At 41.9% G+C, this 21,156-nt stretch overlaps 2 protein-coding genes across 4 annotated transcripts; both read right to left on the bottom strand.

Annotated features, from left to right (window-relative positions):
- Nucleotides 1–4,222: 4,222 nt before the first annotated feature.
- Nucleotides 4,223–15,137, bottom strand: trim45 (tripartite motif containing 45). The gene is made up of 8 exons (XM_067516860.1): nucleotides 14,347–15,137; nucleotides 13,674–13,962; nucleotides 13,386–13,531; nucleotides 12,782–13,098; nucleotides 9,038–9,167; nucleotides 8,276–8,390; nucleotides 7,618–7,744; nucleotides 4,223–7,396 (listed from the first exon to the last, which is right to left on the bottom strand). The coding sequence occupies exons 1-8, from the start codon at nucleotides 14,820–14,822 to the stop codon at nucleotides 7,242–7,244; spliced, it is 1,755 nt and encodes a 584-aa protein (XP_067372961.1). The 5' UTR covers nucleotides 14,823–15,137; the 3' UTR covers nucleotides 4,223–7,241.
- Nucleotides 15,138–15,558: 421 nt separating this feature from the next.
- Nucleotides 15,559–20,884, bottom strand: vtcn1 (V-set domain containing T cell activation inhibitor 1). Of its 3 annotated transcripts, none has more exons than XM_067516863.1 (5): nucleotides 20,637–20,884; nucleotides 18,391–18,455; nucleotides 16,962–17,318; nucleotides 16,609–16,860; nucleotides 15,559–16,089 (listed from the first exon to the last, which is right to left on the bottom strand). In XM_067516863.1, the coding sequence occupies exons 2-5, from the start codon at nucleotides 18,452–18,454 to the stop codon at nucleotides 15,977–15,979; spliced, it is 786 nt and encodes a 261-aa protein (XP_067372964.1). In that variant the 5' UTR covers nucleotide 18,455; nucleotides 20,637–20,884; the 3' UTR covers nucleotides 15,559–15,976. The 3 variants fall into 3 exon arrangements, with proteins under 3 accessions (XP_067372964.1, XP_067372963.1, XP_067372965.1); XM_067516862.1 differs by having other exon boundaries at nucleotides 20,674–20,884; XM_067516864.1 differs by lacking the exon at nucleotides 20,637–20,884 and having other exon boundaries at nucleotides 18,318–18,454.
- Between the last annotated feature and the right edge of the window lie 272 nt (nucleotides 20,885–21,156).

Below are 21,156 nucleotides of genomic sequence, written 5' to 3'. Positions count from 1 at the left end.
CTTTATTGGCTTTTACTAACTCCACTATTTTCCAGTGGGAGCTGGTTAAGCTCCATTTACAGCCCTGTAAGTATATTACTGTCATGACTGTGGCCTAAGTTCTGTGCCGATAATCAGATTACACTGTGTTCGACCTGAATGACCTGCAGCCTGTGAGCCTCTGATGATCACACACCCATGCTGGCACATAGGCGCAAGTAGAGTTTTAACACTGCTCTTATTTTCATCGTAAGCATTTCTACATGCATGTGAGTCTGTGCAATTCAAAGAAATAGAACAGCCTTTGTTAGAGTCTCAAGTGTCAGCACGAACTACTTTTCTCTCTGCATGTAACAAACTCTGGAAACTAGATTCTGTGACGGCCATGAATTATTTACACCACACCAATTTTAACAAATGACAATGAATTATTCACAAAAGAACGATTGTCCATCAGGGAATTCAGTAAGAGCTTACTCATTTTTTTTGGTTTAAAGAGTGAATTTCAGGTGACCTTCCATGTGTGTCCTGTCTTGACAATGATGGAAGCAAGTTCTGCTCTTGCAGCCCAGAGATAAAGTGTCTTTTGGAGGAGGATGTCAGGTGCTGTCACAACACTGGATGTGAGGCGACATGATGCTGCATCTGCATCTCCATCATCAAAAGAGTTTATTTCTCTTTCTTTTCTTTGCCTCATGTGTGCTATGTTGTCTAGGTTTAAAAGCCAAGTCATATTTTAGATTTTATTAAAGGATAACCACAGTTTTTAACATGTCAACCACTCTCTTCCTTCTTAAGGACACTTATGCTTAAGTATCAGTTACAGTACATTACACCACCCGGTGGCAACCTGCAATCAGTGGCTGTGTTGTACACGCAGTGAAGGAGATGTGTGATTTGTGAAGCTGGGCTTTAGAAGACTTTATAGGACTTTATACAACTTAAAACTTGTGACTCATTTTTAGACGTTGTCATGTGTAAAAATTGTGTCCACTTGACAAATGATGGACAGGAAGCAAAGATGCATCCTGCAGTTTCTTAGATCCTATTTAAATATTACACCTCCTCAGTTGCACATATAATTTAAACCTGCTGTAAAAACTATTGGAATAATTTTTATCGTAAAAACTATTATGATAAATAATAGTATATAATAATAATTAGAAAGGTAATTTTTTTTTCAACCTTTCTACGTCTTCACCTGTCTCAGAAAGTCACTTCTATCTCAAATCAAACTGGTCCAGAATCATTTAGTGACACACTCACTGTAACTTCTAGTTCATTGTCACTTTTTGGATGGATTTTAAAAGTGTTCTCTTGACATAAAAGGAAAAATACTCCTGAGCCTCTGATAGTTCAAAAAAAAAAAAAGGTGAAAAGCACCTGAATCCACACGGATACAAAAGCCAGGGAATGGATATGAGAACATTTCCAAGTCATTAAATATCTCTTGGAGGACAGTAAATCCATCATTAAGAAAGAGAAGCAACATGCCACATGCTTATATCTGCCTAGAGCAGGACGTCCTCAAAAAGTCAGTGACTGAGCATAAAGGAGACTAATAAGAGACACCAGGACACCTAGGACTCATCTGGAGGAGTCACAAGCTTCAGCTACTGGAAAGGACACTGATTCACCAGTGATCAGCTCATTCAGAAACAAGTATATTTGTACTACTACTACTACACATTCACTGCACTCAGACGACCTCCATTTAGCCTGTAAAACCAACTGACTGCACTAGTCATGATTTCGGTGATTTCCTTTAAAAAAGGGGTGAGTGCCTTTGCTTTCTGTCACACGTTCAGTTTTAGATTCCCGCGTTTTCGCTTTGACGTGAACTAGTTTTGTCAAAGGCAAAATCAAGCTTAATTCACTGCTGAAAAGTAAAATAAGAGGAGGCTAAACAGGCGCTGCGTCTATATAGAATATGTATTTTCACAAACTAAGCCATGAAGTCCAAGGAATTGTCAGTAGATCTCAGAGACAGGATTGTATTGAGGTACAGATCTGGGGAAGTGTACAGAAACATTTCTGCAGCATTGAAGATCCCGATGAGCAAAGTGGCCTCCATCTTCAGTAAAAGGAAAAGGTTTGGAACCACCAGGACTCGTCCTAGAGTGGGCCAGCCGGCCAAACTGACTGATGGAGAGAAAAGGGCCTTATTCAGGGAAGTGACCAAGACCCTGATGGTCACTCTGAAAGAGCTCCACCCATTCTCTGGAGAGAGGAGAACCTTCCAGAAGAACAATCTCTGCAGCACTCCACCAATCAGGCCTGTATGGAACTGGGAGACTAGTCAGGATGGAGGGAAAGATGAATGCAACGATGTACAGAGACATACTTGATGAAAACCTGGTCCAGAACGCTCTGGACCTCAGACTGGGGCGACAGTTCATCTTTCAGCAGGACAGCGAGGACAACACAGCCAAGATAACTACAGAAACAACTCTGTGAATGTCCTTGAGTGGCCCAGCCAGAGCCCAGATTTGATCTGGAATGAACGTCTCTGGGGAGAACTGAAAATGACTGTGCACCAATGCTGTGAGTGTGGGACCTTTTCCAAGCTGTGGAGAAAGTTAAGCAATGGAAATACTTTCTAATAATGCCAATAGAAATGTCCTGCCAAATAAATAATAAAAGCACTTTTGTAATATTTCCTTCCTGTTGGTTTCCTGTTAAGATGTGAAAAGCCAAATTTAGGTTCCTCTGATGCTACATTTAGGTTGTCTCTCTAGGACTCTCTCTGTGGAGAAGTGTAACAGGCAAAGCATGAAGATATAAAAAGCATCAAAATGTAAAAGATTAAACACAAGAAAAGATGTGTCTTGTCTGCTAGACAATATTGTATCACCATCGTTGGTTCTCTCAATTACAAGGTACATTACTTGAGAGCTCAATGGCGGGTGAAGGTTTATGAGGTCTGGCACAACACTTTGTCTCTGGGGTTCACGGCTGCACCGAGCATCCTGCTTGTCATCGTTCAGCCTGATGTGTGTGTTTGTGTCAGCAGGATCAGCTCCTACTGGAATCCACGTAAAGGACTGAGGAAGCAAAGGAAGGGAGGAATTATTAACAAAGGGAGGTTTTGAACCACTCCATCTTCAACCCACACCTGACCTCACCTAATAAATGTTGGTGCTTGTGTGTAGGGGGGTTTTTGCCCGCAGTGACCTCCAGTTTAAGGCTGTAAACTGTCTTCTCCCAGCACTGACTGCCATTTGAACGGTCATCAGGTAATCGCCCGTTTCCAATTTGCTGTAATTTCTGTCGGTGTCACCACTGACATTGCTGTTGTGACTTCCTGTGTGATGGATGGGAGTGGCACAGGTCCCCATTCGTCAAACATTCATAGCAGGAGAGTTAATCTTAAAGCGCTTAAGACACTTTTCTTCACGATAATGCAGTATTAATCGGGAGCCTCTTAGCTTTGCTGGAGATGGCTTTGGAGAAGGCTGATTATGAATGATTTGTAAGAACAAGCATGGAAATCTTCAACATCACAAAGAAGAGGGACATGATCATTAGTTCTGAAGAGCTGGCAGAGAAAACGTAGCTCTCTCCTGCCCCCTGCTGGTTTTGGAGAGGCTTTATCCAGCTCAGTGAACTCTTTCAAGTGAAGAACTGTCCCCATCTGCCACTTCACCACTTTAGGCTACAAACATATTTTTTTGACAGCAGGAACTTGAACCATAACCTGGAGCGTCACACTTGTATAGTTTGGCTGGTTCAGGTTTGCTTTTCCACTGAGGTTAGTTGTAGTTTGCACCTGTGTGTGTTTACACACAGTTAATGCTTGAGACGAGGCAGCTCTTACCTTTAACCAATCACAGGTGACTGCCCCACTGGCATCTACCCCCCTCCCTCTGCAAGATCATGAGACTCCAATGTAGCATTACCTCCTGAGGGGTCCTGAAATTTAGCTTCTAAAGCTCATCTCCAAATCAGGCTCAGGGTGGTGGAACCGAAGGCAGAACCTAAGTTCAGCTCCTGTGCTCAAAAAGCTCTAAACAGAAGCTGGACCATGTGGCCGTGAACAATGAAACCTGCAAACGCTACTCAGGGCTTTAAAAACACACCAAACTCTTCCATATTGTTCCCCTTTGAATAACCGAATGACAATAAGTTTTTGCACTTCGGACGGGATTGAAGAGTTTAGCTCCTTATAAATTGGTTTTGTAGTATAACACATTGAACTTCTACCAAGGAATGAAACAGAGTTTGAAATCTAACAAACACAACAGTTTATTTTATTGTAAATGCTTCATTCAAAATTGGTGAAACAAACAAACAAAAAAAACTTACTTTGTAACCTTTAACATATATAAAAATGTATAAAAACTCACAGTTAGAGAAGCTTCCTGTCACTGTAAAGATATTGGACCACAATACAAAAAGATTAGTGTTGTGTATTATTGCATAAATGTCCTATTCATTCACTCAACAAACAGTCAGTAATAGTTATGATAAAGAAAATCCACCAAGGCATTAATCATTGTTTGGAGAGGTGTGTCAAAGTCAAAGATACGACAACGCCTGTGTATTCTCACTGAAGCTTGTCGGTCACGGATAAATGATGGAGCAGGAGAAGGAAGACCTTGATCGATGTAAAAGCTCAATGGGCAGAATCAGGCACATGTGGTTTACGAAAGAAAGTCTTTCACATTCTGAACAGTGTGAACTTACAGGTGCAGTGCTTCTTTCATGACAATGTGTATTTTCAGGAGACTGTGGCTCAGTGCACTGCAACTACAGAAAACACAAGCAAATTAAGAAACTAACTTTACAAATTTGAAAAGACAAAAAAAAAAAAAAACATGCTGGAAATGGAGACAATGCAAGCGAATACACAAACACTGCAGAAGATCTAAATAAAATCTGAATCAAGCAGTTAGAAAAGGAAAACAATCCGAAAAATTGCATGTCGGCTCATTTCCCAAACCCAGAACGTCGACTTCAGGAGCTTCATTGCGTGTCTGTATTTGGTTGTTTTTTCTGTATTTGTTGTAAAACTGGTTTGGACGTTTTCCCAATTACCTTGTTTATTGTCCGTTTTTCTGAGCGTTTGCTAAATCTGCAGTGCACTGAAATTTCAGGGCTAAAAAGAGAAACGTTTCCAGAGTAGATAAATAACTTCCTCCTTCTTTCTGTTTACGATGTTTTGTTCTGCAGTACAGACATTACCTCAGCAGAGTTTCACGTTTATTTATAAAAAAATAAAGGTTGATATTTCTAATTGTATTAGGTGCAGAAGTTCTTATTTATTAGAAACAGTGTTTAAAGTATTGGTAAATTATTTTTTGTTACTATTAGTTGGCAACTACATAAGCAAAACATCTAACATTCTAGTTACCACAACTTTTATAATAAATCTGCAGTGATTGTCTACAGTAAATCTACAGTCAAACAAGTTAGTACCTGAAGTAAGTCTAAAGAAATAATAGACACATCAGAGCACAGTAATTGTATGGTATGTGCTGATAAACGTATAGTTTAAACAAATTGTACTGACACCCAACAACTATGTAAGTATGTGTCTAACAGTGGTGGATTAAGTAATTAAAAAACTGTACTTAAGTAAAAGTACAAATGAGCAAACAGTAATGTACTCTAGTAAAAGTATAAGTACCCACTTAAATAGAAGTGAGTAAGTAGATGATTTCTCCATCCATCCGTCCATTATCTGTCACAGCTTTTCCTATTTGGGTCGAGGGGGTGGGGGGCTGGAGCCTATCCCAGCTGTCATCCGGCAAGAGAACAGATTTGGACAGATCGCCAATCTATCGCAGGGCCGCAGGGAGACATACACAGACAGTCTGTCCTTTTCTGTGGGGACATTAACTAATTAATGGTAACAGATATAAGTGATGGGCTGAAGTTGTTTAAATATATCATCTGATGTTTTTTTTTTTTTTTAATTCTAAATTACTCGTGTCAAATGATGGGAAGAGGCAGGCAACACCAAGTTCAAGTTCAGGAAGCCAAAGAGCAAAAGAAGTAACTGCAGCTCACTTTGAGTCCTGTTAATATGTCAGATACGTCTTTTAAAAAGGCCCATGGAAGGAGAAAATAACACTAGGTCCGTCTCTCTAGTGATTCGATTTCATTTAAAAAAATTGGAAAAAGCGGTTTGTTATGATTTGTGTAAAGTGACGTAATTTAAACGCAACTTTGATTAGAAATGTAGTGGAGTAAAAAGTAGAGATGTTTGCTCTTAGAGGTAGTGAAGTAAAAGTGAAAGCAGCCATTATGAAATGTACTTACGTAAAGTACAGATGTGTAAATAATTTACTTAAGTACAGTAACAAAGCACTTATACTTCGATACTTTCCACCACTGGTGTCCAAACATGAAACTTCGAGTGAACATTATGCACGAGTTTTCAACTGGACACATTCGGACACTTAAAAAAAAAAAAGTTATGCACTGTATTTTCATACATTATATAGTTTGCAAACAATAATCAATGAATGGAAAAGTTTTAAAAAACTGACTTCAACAGTGAAACTAAATTACTAACTGCGTGGACCAGGACCACTATGCAGTCACAGACCACTGGTAGAAAACTACTGGCCCAATGAAATCACATAGTAAATTATCTTATGTTTTGCATCCACCGACAAATATGAACAAATAATATTGGAAGCACTCATTCAAGCTGGTAACAAGATATGAAATAAAAGTATCTGAACAAATGGCAGCAAAGTTTATCTGATGTTATTTGGCAACTTTCAGTCTATTGTTGCCTCTTGGCTGATGCAATGTATCGGCAGGTATTTAAGTGTAAATACTAACTATGAATTACTGCTCATATGTTTCATCATCATTGTGTTTTAATTTGTATTGTTTGACTGAGGGATTAAAAAAATGGTCCAGTTGTTAATAACACTGGTTTTAGTGCCAACTTTATCGACAGCAGCTTCCAGGTTAATATATCAGCTTGAAACCAGCAGATTGTTGGTGGCTGAAAAGTGTAATAATGACTGAACTGAAGTTTAAAGTAACAGGTTGGATGTAGGAGGAGCCACTGTCTCCTCTTTCTCCTCCATTTTGTCACAGGCAGACGGAGCTTAGACTAAAGAAGGCACATTTAGGCTGAGAGCTTGCAGCTCCCCCCGTGTTCGACCTGTTAAGCTGGTAACAGTTATCTGAAAGTGTGACCCCCTGCCTCAGTCGCAGCGGCACTGCACCTTCACTCCCTCGCTTGCTCTTATCGTTTAGTTGCGGCCGTCATCCGTGATCATGCGTCGTGCTGACAGGTCTCAGAGCTCCACGGTTCGTAGGTGTCCGCGGGGGGAAACTGCAGCCAACACGCTGTCAGGCAAACACTCAGACTGCTCTACGGTGCTGCCACAACAAGACCAGTGGGGCTTCCCGGGGTGTCCTTTGTGACCGTGGCCACAACCTTTAAATCCTCCTGCAGTGAGGCAGACAGACCGGCCAAGCCCGGAGAACAGGGAGAACACAAGTATTTGTAAAACATTAACTAGAAAAAAACACGGCCAATACCTAAAGGTACCTAAGCTGGAATCTCGTGTGTCTGTTTTAAAGGGTAGCTCGCTGTGAGGTCACTCGCTCCACCATCGTGGGACCGCGTAGCTGAACGTGCGCTGCAGCTTCTTCTGACGTGTACTGTACCTGGCATGGTTCCTGGGCACCCGCAGCGAGCTTCTTTGGCCCCTCCACTCGAGCAGAAGCAGCAGCAGTGGAACTTTCCACTGTGTTGTCTGATCTTCCTCTTCACGTTCAGGACGAACGGGGAACCCTGCAAGAAGAGATGGCAGACAGTCAGTCGGCCATCATGTCTGTCTGCATGTCCAGGGGCCTAATTTATAAAATTGTCCTTATGCACAAATACACACAAAGAACAAAACAACCCCACAATTATCCATAAGTGGTCATAAATACTGATAAACATGTTGTTACTAAGGAGACTGAGTTACAAAGCAGCTTAAATGACGTGGTCTTGGAGGGGGAGGAGCTGAATGCTTTGCTGTCAGAGTATGGATTAGCTAGTGGTGGATCACTGCGGGCTCAAATGTCTGTTGCATTGTGGGTATGTTATTGGTTTGATATGTCAGAGGGATGTTATGCAGTGGTTAAGCAGTAAATGAGGCCCCTCAACAGAAGCCAGTCATAGTTAAAAATAGAACACCGACACTTGTCCATGTTGATTTCTTTTGTCAGAAAGATCCCAACAGTCCTGAGGCGACACACTGGGAGCTGCTGGCGAGGCCACGGCTCGACTCAGCTTCAAATACTTCCGCGTGCAAACGGCAGCTGTTGGTTTTTGTACCTTGATGTGTTGGGCTTTGACACAGACCCACACAGAGTACGTTCCCGGCTCCTCTGGAGCGTACGACACACTGTAGGATCCGTCTTTGTTGTCGACTACCGTCGTCTCCACTGTGCTGTAGGGAAACACAGCGAATGAAACGTTTCTGTATCACTTCATCCTAATTGAACAAAGCAGCTGCAGTACGAATGTGTATTTTCATGAGATTCTAGCAGTTTGGTTTCAGTTCCGGTGATGACCTCAAAATAAAATTCATTTTGCCATGGAATTTAACAATGTTGTAGCCACAGCCCACAGCTTGTTGCACTACACTTATCAAGGTATCTGCATCTGATACCTTCAGGTGCCTTCATAGCCTAAATTAACCTAATTAAAAAGGCAGGCAAGCGCAAGCTGTTGTGGGTAAACGAGGATGTTAACAATTTGATATTAATCTGGTAGGAGGCTTGAGACTGTAATGGACTAAAACATAAACAACATGTTTCTTTTATTCTAAGTCAAACAAGTAACAGCCTGAATAAGAGGAGTTTATGTATCTTTGGGTCGGTCAGAAAGGCGGTGCCTCCTCTAACTAAACTCAGCTAAACAAACATAGAAGTGTGCAGTGCTCTGTTGACCCACTGTGAGCAGCTCGACTGACAGTGACACTAACTTTTAATGAGGAGAAAACGCTCTCACAATAGTGCTTTGGATTTTTAGTGCTTTTCACCAAAAACACAGGTTAAAATACAGACAGCAGAGCAGGTGTCATCATGAGCTCACCAGTTCTTCTTCTCTTTGTGGATGATGCTGACCAGGACGTGCTCTCCGCCTCCTGCAAGCTGCTCTCCGGCCGAGTCTCGACACACGAGGGTGAAGTGGCCCTGCTGGCCCTGCCGGCCCTGCTGCAGCCCTGTGACCACAAGGGGTTACAGGTTAAAGGTCAGACAGATACACAGAGCACATAAACCAGGGGCTCTGGTCTGCTGTCGTCTCTTCTTCATTCTGGGACGAAGACTTTCAGCAGGACCATTAAACAGGCAGCTGGGATTTGGTTTTTAAGGACTGGCTGCTGTTCTTCACTACTGACCTTCACTTCGTGCAGATAGTGGTGGGAAGTACATGTACAGGGACTGATAAATGATAGAAGCCTGCTCACATGTGTGTTGGTGCACGCACACACATTCCTCACAAACCAAACACATTTTTGCATCTTGTGGCCTCTTATTGTAACAAATGCATAAAAACATTGTCACATGAATCACAGTTTTGTATTCTTTTTAAACCTGCAGTAAAGTCGGCCATGTTATCACAACAAAAGTCAGCAAAATCATAGAGGGAAAGATTAATGCTTGAATTCTGATCATCTAATAAGATAGTGATTATGACACGAGCCATTGTGCATAAAGATACATGTAAATTCGGGTGCTTTCAGCTTATCCTGTGAGTTCAGGGTCAACGCAGAGGATCATTTGTTGCTTGTTGATTTGGCACAGTTTTTACGCCGGACGCCCTTCCTGACACAACCCTCCCGTATTTCTACCAGGTCTAGGACCAGCACTCAGCAGCTGGGGATGGGGATGGGCTGTTGGGGGTTAATTGTAATTGATACTTGTACATTATCAACATAGAATAGAAGGCTAAATAGAGGACTTATACTTGTGCCCGAGTATTTGTATACTGTGTTACTACTTTTACTTAAGTAAATTATCAAAGTACTTTATACGATCATTTTTACATTGGTATCATTATCATACCAGGCAGTAATGACTGGATAGGTTTGTCATAATTAATACACACACAGACACATAAAGACACCGAGGACAGAAGGACGCGTGTGTCCAAGTTTAACAAGTGACCCTGCTCGAACACATTTCACTAAAAGAGGCACTTCATCATTCAGACACACCACCACATGGAGACACTTGGACATTAGTCTTGTGCCCCTAAAGACTTCAGTCTCTCACACACACAGTCACACACGCCGGCTGCAGATGTAAGTCACTTTCCTCCCCGAACATATGTTGCTTTCCGTCAGATTGAGTGGACTTGGGGCACAGCTGGGCCTCAGTGGTGCTGATCAGACTTTTCCAAAAGTTTGCTGGTTATTGTTTAGTGTTTCATTGACTCTATTGTGCTCTGGGGACACACGCGCCCGAGACATTCATCTGCTGTGGAGTTAACGCCAACATCGTTGGCGAGTAATGCTGCTCAGCGGTTTGCTGTCAGACACGATCGGCTGTTTTATTACTAATGATTCTACGCCGCTGTGATTCAGTGTTTTACAGTAACAGAAGGATACGTTTTGGTGCTGCTACCGATGAAACTACCTGTGCTCATTCTGATCCAGCCCCGTTGTTACTACTACAAAACCTATATTACCACAAATACTGCTGACACTTCATCAATTAGTGCATTATTCCATCAGCAGAAAATAATCTGACACTCCTCAGTTTCACATAGACATTCGTGCTGATTTGCCACTTTTCTCAGTCATTTTCCTCTATTTGAGATTGAAATTTGATTACATCATCTCAGGAAATCCACATTTTTCACTGTGTTCCATCATTTTGGAGTCAGAAACTCAATCGAGGTGAAGAGATAATTAAAACACATCATTAAAGCACCGTCACTGTAACTACTACTGTAAAAGCTGAAGCCGAAATGTGTTTAAACCTCGTATAAAGTATAAAGACAGAAAACGGCACCTGAAGAAAAGAAATATGTTATTTATGTGTTTCTTTCATCTAAACAAAAACACTAATGTAAGAACTACAATTTGCAATTTTAGGGCAATTTTCAAATGTTGCAAACACAATTTTTCAAATGCAGCTTTTTTAAACACTAATATACAGTAAGTGCACTTCTGTTACTAGAGATATGCAACAAAGCACATTTATTAAATATTGTATGAAGTGGTGGAAAGCATTGACTTCAGTCCTGTAGTCAGGTACAGTTTTGAGGTGTTTTTTAATTTCTGCCACCTTACTACTTTACATCTTCACTTCATTTCAGAAGCAAATATTGCACTTTAAGTTTAACACATTTATTTGATAGCAGTTGTTAGTTACAGATGAATAAATTAAAGTATAACCGTAGGACTTGGAAGAAAAATTCACAAACTCTCCAGCAGTACGGAAATGTCATTCACATAATAATCATTGTTTACCATTTTAAATATTTTAGGAGCTAATACCTTTGAACTTGAATATAAGTAACATTTTGCTAATTGCTTTTACTTGTGTTTTTACAGTACACAGTATTACTGCTACTTTTACAAACAGTAAGTAAATGATCTGAGTACTTCTTTTTAAACAGGTCTACAATTAGTACTGAAGGATGTAGTTCATTAATTAATTAGATACTTTATGATGGCAAACTTTATAAATAATTTTTTTTTTCTTGATAATCATCAGTTCCTCTCAGTGACGTCTGCTTACTACATACAGTTCCCTGTAGTATTGTGCAGTACCGTACGCAGTATCAATGCAGCCCGGTCCTTCATAAAAAGGAGAAGTGTTTCTAACACATATTAATAAAAAAGGGAAGTGTGGATAAATGGAAACCTCACCAAAGGGACCCTCAAACCAAACCCAACCATCCACGGAGAATAATACTAACACAGCAAAACCACAGTTACGTCACAATGACACACAGTATAACCCCACAGCTGCTGTGTGACACCTGCAGGACTCAGCAGAAAAGAGCTTATTAGTGGAGGTTTTCCATTTCACACATTGATAAACACGACTTTAAAACCAGGGCGTTCACACAGACAAGCTGCTCCAAACCTCTGCCGGCTGCCGGAGTGATTTGTGGCGGGACATCAAACGACTACACGACGTCTGTGTATTAGTCTTCCTGTATGTGCTCGTGTGTGTGTGAGGGCGGCAACTTACACAGTCAATTAATTCATGAATCTGGTCATTATTGATTTACTGCTGTTTTTTTTAAATATCACAGTGTTTATACATTTCCTTTTTTTATCTTATTTATTGTGTGTGAATTAATGGTATGTGGCAGCAGAAAGAGTCATTTACATATTTGTAACTTCACCTTGCTCTGGTTATGTCGTCTACTGAGTGTGTTTCTGTGTGTGTGTGTGTGTGTTTCCATGTGTGTGTGTTTTTTGCAGTCTAGAAACCCTGGAGGCTAAACTACATGTTTTTTGCCTTTAAAAGAAATTGTTGCTTGAAAATGTCCTGTAGCCACTTGTCAGGTTTTCCCTCCCCTTCTCCCTTTTCCCGGCGTGTGTGTGTGTGTGTGTGTACATCAGTGAGCAAGCTGCCTTCAGGCCTGTTGAGTCATCCCCACATTCCTGCAGCCCCCAAAGAGTTTATGTCTTTGAGCTGAGACACCAAAGAAGGGACCAACAGTTTGAAGTGTCTTAAGACCCGCTTTAAAAAATCAAAACTACCCTTTTAACACCTGACATGTGACCTTTACACCAGCACATTAACCCAGGTGTTTTACTGAGGATACTAAAACATTTCAGGGGGAAAATCTCTCCCAATATACTTAGTTTACCTTCCCCTTCAATGGTGCATTTGCTGACGTCCACTGACTTAGAGTTGATCACCCCGACTACTGGGTAGCCGTCCACCTCCCCTGCTGCCTCCCTGGGCATGAAGCAGATACCGCTGCCATCGTCGGGAGCGACAGCTGCGGGGTCGGGGTCGTAGCTGCTCTCCGCTAGGCTGCTCAGTCTACTCAGTGTCACTCCTTTGGCGCTGAGGATCTCGGTATCGGAGCCACAGCTCAGCAGTCTCTCTGCAAACTCCACACTGGCTCGGATGTCCAGCAGAGCCTGCTGCAGCTGCGCCCTCTGCAGGTGGAGCTGGTTTCTGTAAAACGGTGAAGGCCAGGCAGCATCTTCAACATGCAATTTTCTGCACTGTAAGCTTCAGCATCGTGTACGTATGTATTTATTAAAGTGAAGGATGCAGTAAGTTTTCTATTTGTCTACAGCTCCTCGAAACTACAAGGACCTAAGAGCATGTGATGTGGTTAAAGGTGTGTTTACATCTCTGTGATTCTATTATCTGCTAAATCATCAAATCAGAATGGTCCTGCCCACTTCAGAAATCTTCATTCAAATCCTCTGTGTTGTCCTCCTGAACAGCAGCTGTACCTGCGCTGGACACGGAGCTCCTCCAGGCGACGTAGCAGAGACAGGCAGTGAGCTTCCACAGCACTGGCGTAGCCTCGTGCAAATGCCCTCACCTCGGTCGCTGTTGCGTCGACTCGTGCCTGCAAAGCCTCCTGGGATACTTCCACCTGTAAAACAACAGGTACATTCATAGGAACACAGATAAAACTTAACCCACACAAACGGTGATAAGCCTCTTGAAGCTGGCTCACACCAGAAGATGGGATTGAAACTTGCATGGTGTTAGTGGACAGTAACTGTCTGTTGCACCTTCCGCAGTGATTCCTCCAGTCTCTCCAGGCGAGGTCGCAGACGCACAGCCACCAGCTCTCGGATGCGGTCTCCATGGTGATCGATGACATTGTGTGTGGGACAGCAGCGGTGGTCGCGGTGCAGCGTAGCGGCGCACTCCAGGCAGACCGGCAGGTCGCAGGGCTGACAGAAGAGCCGGAGCTCCTGGCCGGGGTGGAGGGAGCAGAGAACGGGGCGGCAGAGGCGACCACGGGACTTCAGCTCCTCCAGGGCCTGAACCGAGTGAGATGCTGTCCGCTTCTGGCGCCTGCAGACAAAAACAAAGGGAATACAAACACAGCCCTGGATAAATGTAGTCAGGCCTGTCTGAGACTGTAGAAGTGACAATAACTTGATAAAGAGAGAAGACCAGTAAATGGACAGCTGGATTCTGTTCTGCTTCTACACTGCATGTAAGCGGGAGGTAGTGGACATTACAGAAAAGAAAAACCCACCAAAGTGATGCTAAATGATTCTGAAGTGACGTCAAATGGCCTCGAAGAGCCAATAATAGGAACAAACTGACAGTAGACAGTTGGAAAATGGCAAAAGAGATAAAACACTAAACCAAAAAAAGCCTTAATTGTAAAGAGAGGCGCTGAGTCCACTTTTCTTATTCCGTCCAAAAAGGACAGCACACATCATTCTCTACCTGTGGGCCTTGCAGCAGAACTCGCACAGGTGGACGCAGCAGACCTCGCAGCGGCTCTCGGCTCCGCCTTCGCCGCACAGGTCGCATCCCAGCGGCCCGTCCGTCACCAGGGTCTCCAGGAAAACGTCGTCCAGCGCCAGGTGGTCCGTGCTCAGTCCGGCTGGCCCCGTGGGAGGTATGTCCACCTCAGAGTCACAGTCGGGACAGAGCACCGTCACCGTGGCGGCGGATCGTTGCGGCTCCACCGCCTCGCCGCCGCTCCCGCTGCCGTGCGCGCCGCGCGAAGACACCGAGAACGGCTCCAGCCGCTCGATGCAGTCGGAGCAGAAGGTGTGGAGACAGGGGAGGATCTTAGGGTCCCGGTACAAGCGTTTACACACGTTACAGACGGCTCTCGGATTCACCAGCTCGCCGTTTGCTTGGTGTTTGGTCTTGAACGTCTGCTCGTCCTTTTCTCTCGGTCCACTGTGCGACATTGTGTTGCCGGGGGGCGGGGGGCGCGCGCGCTCTGGTGCCAAAAACCAACCGACCGAAAACCCACCGAGGCTCCACGAACCCGTCAGAGCTGAAAGGGAACTTCTCCAGAACTTCTCCTCAGCATAATAACCACACAGGTCCAACTAAAGCTGCTGCAGCAGCTGCTACACTGTCAGGGGGAGAAAATCCCCCCAGTTTCACCCCAATGATTAAACACGATTAAACCCCCACGGAAACTTTTCCTGCGGAGAGTTGTGCTGCGTTCACAGCTCCCTGGGACATATGACACCTCTCCGTCACCCGGACCAATGGGAAGGCTCTCATGGCCTGTCGGGGCTGGTCCAAAGACTTTCCCAGACTCTTCACTTCCAGTCCGGGACTCTGACTGTCCCCATCTACTGGCAGGACGAAAGTAGGTCTCCTAAAGCATCGATCAATCGATTAATGTGAATATGGAAACACATGATAACGGCAGTTGTCTAATGCTGCATTCATTGCATTTTATATTATATTTAGGAAAACAATAATTACATTCGTTTCATTAATTAATAGCTTGTATTAACAGTCACACACAGCAATAATTCTAAAAGCTACTAATATTATTACATTACCAAAGAATTCAAATCACATTTCGATGTCTTTTAAATTTAATTTGTAATAACACAACAACAACAAATTAAATTTTTTTTTAGAAATATTCGCAAATTTATTAAATATTAACAAACTCTGTCAATCTCTTGATGTCATAGCATTTTTCTATTTAAAAGTAAATATACAATGCAATAAATTGCTGGTATTTAATGTTTTCTTCTTTGTTCGGGTTATTTTGCTACATTTGCACAAACACCACAGAAAGAAGTTTATCTGCTTTGACAATAGACCAATCAAAATATTGGCTCTGGGTTCTAAGAATTTGTGGACAAATCACCTGGGAGTCTTTGTTTACAGTCAGACATGACATATCCTGTAGGAAACAATAAGTAAATGTTGACTTGGAAAATGCACCAGTGTTAAATGTTGTTACACAGTAACAACACCCGCTGTAATAAATAATGTTGCAGGAAGAGTTGCATGCGAGAGAGACAACTTCAGAAAAATCCTGTCGCTAAATGATGGGAGGGTTCTACAGTATGTGTGTGTGTGTGTTAGCTAATTATGTCAGATGGCAGATGCTGAGGACACTGGTCATAATGCTGAGGTACGTGGATGCCAGCAGGGATGAAGCAGCATTGAAGGTGAAATATGTTTTTCCCGAAACACCAAAGTCTGAAAAAAAAAAAAGAGATACACACAAAGGTTTACTTTTTGCTGTAAAGCCTATGCTTCAAATTCCAATTACTTCTAATGAGAATTTTGTGCATTTTGAGTTAAGTTACATTAAGTTGAAGTGCTCTGCTAATTTACTGTTGCACTTCCGTAAGGTTGGGTGCAAAGCTTTGCATGCAATTATTTGGAAATATCGAAAACGAGTAAGATTGTTTTTCATCAACATAATATTTAATCAACATTCAGCTCATACAAATGTTCTGTAATCCCTAATTAATTAAAGTTAATTTTGTAATAATTCCTTGGGGGGGGGGCGTTTGGACTGATATAATGAAAAAAATGTTTTACTGTTTTTGACATTTCAAAATAATATGATGCAAACATTTGCAGCCATCTGTAAATGCTCATGTTGTTTGAACTCCACACTCCACTGACTTTGCTAAAGTAACCTTTGTGGCACAGAGGATCTTGTGCTGTTTGTAGAGTACAGACCGTTCACCCGTGAATCAGGAAGTTTACCTGTTACAGTGACCTCAGAGACAGCGGCCACCAGGGAATTTTCGATCTTGCAGTTGTATGTGGTGCTGCTGTTGGCTGACTGCAGTGTGCTGTCAACACTGAATATTCCTGCAGAGTCTTGTGTTAAGCTTGTTATTCCCTTCAAGAGCCTTTCATTTCTGTCTGACCATGTCACGTTTGGTTTAGGGAACCACCTGCTGGCTCTAGCGTCCAGGGTGTCATTTGAGAACGTGAACCTAGGGGCTGAAAAGGCTGAAACAGCAAAAGTTGAAAATAAACACTGAATAAAGAAGCTTTAAGTATAAATGTTGTTCTGAGATGGACTATTTTCACAGCAAACGCACTCATCCTACCTGCTGTCCTGAGGTTAATGTTGACCGTCCCTCCCCCGTTTGACGAGCCGATGGTGCAGGTGTACACGCCGTCATCATCCCCAACCACATTCCTCAGCAGCAGAGAGGCATTTCCTGTGATTATCCCCAAGGGGAAGACTTCAGCTCTGCCTTTGAACTGTGCGATCTGGTTTGCAAGATCCGGAGCTCCATTGGTGTATCGGTAAACTATTCCATGGTCCTTCTTCTCCCAGGTGACTGACGCCTGTGTCAAACTGGCTTGTGCCATTGATGTTTGAAGGAAGCAGCTGAGAAGCTCATCCTGGCCGAGGTTGGCGATGGGAGCTGTGTCGCTGCTCATCACCTGGGACGAGGATCCTGTGGGATCAGGACACGGAAGCAGAATGAGGAACATCAATGAAACATTGTTACAATTAAGTAACTAAAACATTGAATAGATAGACGGACATATAGCACAAAGCTCATTTGCAGCCCCTGTTTTAGATTTGGATGAAGATGTGGAGCAAAGTTAAAAATTAACTTACTTTACTAACTATATGCAAAAATGCACGAAAGTTATTTGCAGGTGCTGAGTAACACATACAGGATCTATATGCTTATGCTGCTTGTTTATTGGTACTATATCTTTTTTTATATACATACAACATAACCCAATCCCAGTGGTGGTAGAAGTATGTAAAAGTATCTGTGCTACTAAGTGAAAATTCATTCAAAACATTACTTCAGTTAAAAAGTGCTCATTATGCAGATTGATATGTTTCTCTTGTCAATGTTGGACTCACACACCAGCACGGACAGCAGGAGAGAGATGTTCACTTCCAAATGTTTCTAACAAGCTCTTACTTCCAACCAATTAGAGAAATGTATTTGCTTCTGCATGATTAGAAGTAACAGGTATTATAGTAACAGCATCATATCTTCAGTTGCATAGTGCTCTAACACACAGTACTGCAGAGCTTTGTCTACAAGGTCTGTTTAGATTCATGCAACATGGAGAAACAGTGTTGTCAGCTGTTCTCTTTGCAGGACGTTCAAAGTGTGCACAGGATAAAAGGAGACATCTGCAGGATATGAAGGACATCTGGGTGTAAATACCAGCTACACACACACCTGTGACGAAGAATCTCTAAAAGGTTACTTTTCATGTCATAAAAAACCTGATTGAACACTTAATCTCTCAGTTTCTAAAAACAAAAACAACAACTAGTAGCTACTACCTCGTGTAATCCTGCGCTTCTCATAGGTGAAGAAGATCATCTTTTGTTTTCCTTTTAACACATCACCATTAAACTACACAACGCATCCAAATGGATTTAAACACTGGGTTTAGACAAACAGAGCGTGTGCTGAACACACCCATGTATCAGCTCAGGCCTGGCAGAGCCATCACTCATGATAACAGGATCTCACAGGGAACCACGGGTCTTACTTGAGAAAGTCAAGGCTAAGATGAGGATGATGAGGGTCGAGAATATGATGATGAGGGTCACCATGCTGCACACAAAGACAAACACAAACAGTGTCAGGGCACAGACAGCCATTTAACTTTGAAATCAATTTCACAGACAACCAAGAGGAGATAGCATTTCACTGAAAGTGAAAGTGACTCGGTGTTTGCGTCTAAAATATTTGTGTATACATACAGTAGTTACTATAAAATGGAATGAAATTATATTAAAAGTATCATATTATTATTAAATGTACCATAAACATCAAAAGTTAAAACTCCAAACCAAACCAAACTATTTTCTTATATCACATTACCTTTGGCTCAATAGTTCAGCAGCAATTTACTGCTGTAGTTAGTTGATGTGCTTCATTTAACTATTTCATATAGTAATACAACATTTAGCCTCCTGGTGTCCAACCTGGAGTCACTGCCCCCCTGCAACACGTCACAAAGACAAATCTGTGGGCTTGTGCTGAAACAAAGAAATGTCCTTGGCTAAAGAAATTTGAGTTTGACCTTAATCTTTGCTGTTACAATTTACGTGTAAATGAATAACATCAGAAGTTCCCTCTAGCTGAAAAACACCTCCAGATGACATCACTTGGAGGAACCTTCAGTTCAGATTATGCTATGGTGTTGCTCACGATATGGAGTTTGTAATCATGGACAACCTGCTTTTCCAGAGCCTCCCCCAGATGACATCATCTGAACTCCTAATGATGAAATATTCCTCCGGGTGATGACATCTGGAGGAGTTTTCCAACCAGAAACAGAGACATGTTTTAATAAAGGGAAGTCAGGGTGGAAGCTTTAAAGCATTCATTTACATTTAAACCCTAAACTAAAGCCATAGAAAGCAAGTTGAAGAACGGGTGTTGTTGACTTCAAGTCAATGTTTTCTGTGCCCAGAAAACAGACTCAACATATGAGTCAACAACCTGCTGCTTCCAACACCAGCATCTTATATGACACTGTAATGAGCACAAATGTTTCTGAGTCCTTCGTCCCACACTGAGCCACAACATCTGCACAGCTCCACAGTGTCTCTGCGCTGTAACAAATTGCTGTAATTTCTGCCGAAAACTTTACAATAACTTCTTGTTCTGTCATTTTACAAAGTTTAACTGTATATTGCAATGCATTATGGGTAAAAACAAAAACAAAACTATGACAGTTGCTAACAGCATTTCTCCACTGTAACATATTGTACAATTACAGGGAAGTTGGATCTTGACTGTGGATGATGCACATTACAGCTGAATACTGGTGATATTGGTGGTTGAATTTGAATGACGAACAAAAGCATTTGATGACCGAAGCAGTGGAGCAACAGTCATTTGTTAGGCGAGAACAATATTGTCTTATTTGTAATTTCCCATTATTTATCATTATTTTATAATAATTACTAAATGGTATTTTAGGACACTGCTGTTGTCCACCCAACCTGGGGCTGGTTGAGAAATATCCAACAAGTGTTTAGGTTGATAAAACTACATCATTTATTTTTTATTTTTTTGTATTTTCGGTTTATCCCGTGAGTTCAGCGTCGCCACGGCAGATCATTGCCACTGTATTGCAGAGCTACTTCCGGCTTCAGCTTGGACAGCCCACTTTTTATTTTGTAAGTGCAAATGATTAGTTTGTCTTGGATTTTTATGTAATGTGGGGATTTTTACGATTTTCATTGAAACCAGTGCGACCACTGGCTCCAAGATGGCAAAGTGGTTGAAAAGCGCATAAGAAGAAAACAATATTTGTGTCTCTTTTCTCTTCAGCCAAGTGGACTTTAATGGCCTTTTTTAAAATTTCTGTAATTTAATAGAATACAGCATAAAGTTCTAAACTAGGTTATAATTAAATATAGTTATACTGCTGTAATTTTAAATACAATAAAACCCTGTAATATATATCTGGGTGTATACTGTAGTTCTTTTTATAGTAATTAAGTGCAAATTTTACACGACATGGTTGCCAGGTAATTGCTGTAAATTCTACAGGCAATTCGTTACAGCCTGTCGTCTTCTGACGGTTTTAATAGTAATTTATTCACATATATTCAGCAAACTCTCCCCCAGGAGTAAAAAAGTACAATATTTGTAGCAATTTTGAAGTATAATGAAAGGTACAAGTAACTCAGAGTTGCATTCAGTTGTTGTTTAAAAGCACTATTTAGGTTTGTACCACAGTAGCTCCCTAGATTTAAAAAAAGGAATAAAACTAATCACCACCAGTAGAGACCGTAGTTAAACCTTCTGGCCACACCTGTAGAAGATGATCTGGCCGATAGAAGCCATGATCGCTGAAGAAACCTTGAACACAGCAAACAATTTGATCCTGTTGCTTAAGTCAAAGGTCCAGTCATACCATTCCTCCTAAAAATCCAACCTGTACTGTTCTTCCTAACACGGACTGCAGCTAAACACCCTTGTACTGCACTTCTTCAGAAGGACGGTGTGCTGTTTTACCACGGGTCTGCCTCACAGCACGTTAAACAGAACACCATAAGTAAATATTACCTTTAAGGCGTTGCCTTCATGCTCACTAGCAATATTGACAAGTTGTCACAGCAGCTCATTTATCTTAGCAACATAAAGGTACATGAGGCAAACTTTGTGTTTAGTCCAGTTCGGTTTGACTGTAAATGGCCAGATTTACATCATTGTCAGGAAGCATAAATCCTGAAAGGCCAGTGTGACCGCTGAAAAAGTCTGACATTCTCAAATCTGCATGTGACAGAGGTGGTAA

The sequence above is a fragment of the Channa argus genome, chromosome 9 (genome assembly GCF_033026475.1).
Source record: "Channa argus isolate prfri chromosome 9, Channa argus male v1.0, whole genome shotgun sequence".
NCBI classification, from domain to species: Eukaryota; Metazoa; Chordata; class Actinopteri; order Anabantiformes; family Channidae; genus Channa; species Channa argus.
Note: the sequence above shows the minus strand (reverse complement) of the source record. Positions and strands in the feature narration are given on the sequence as shown.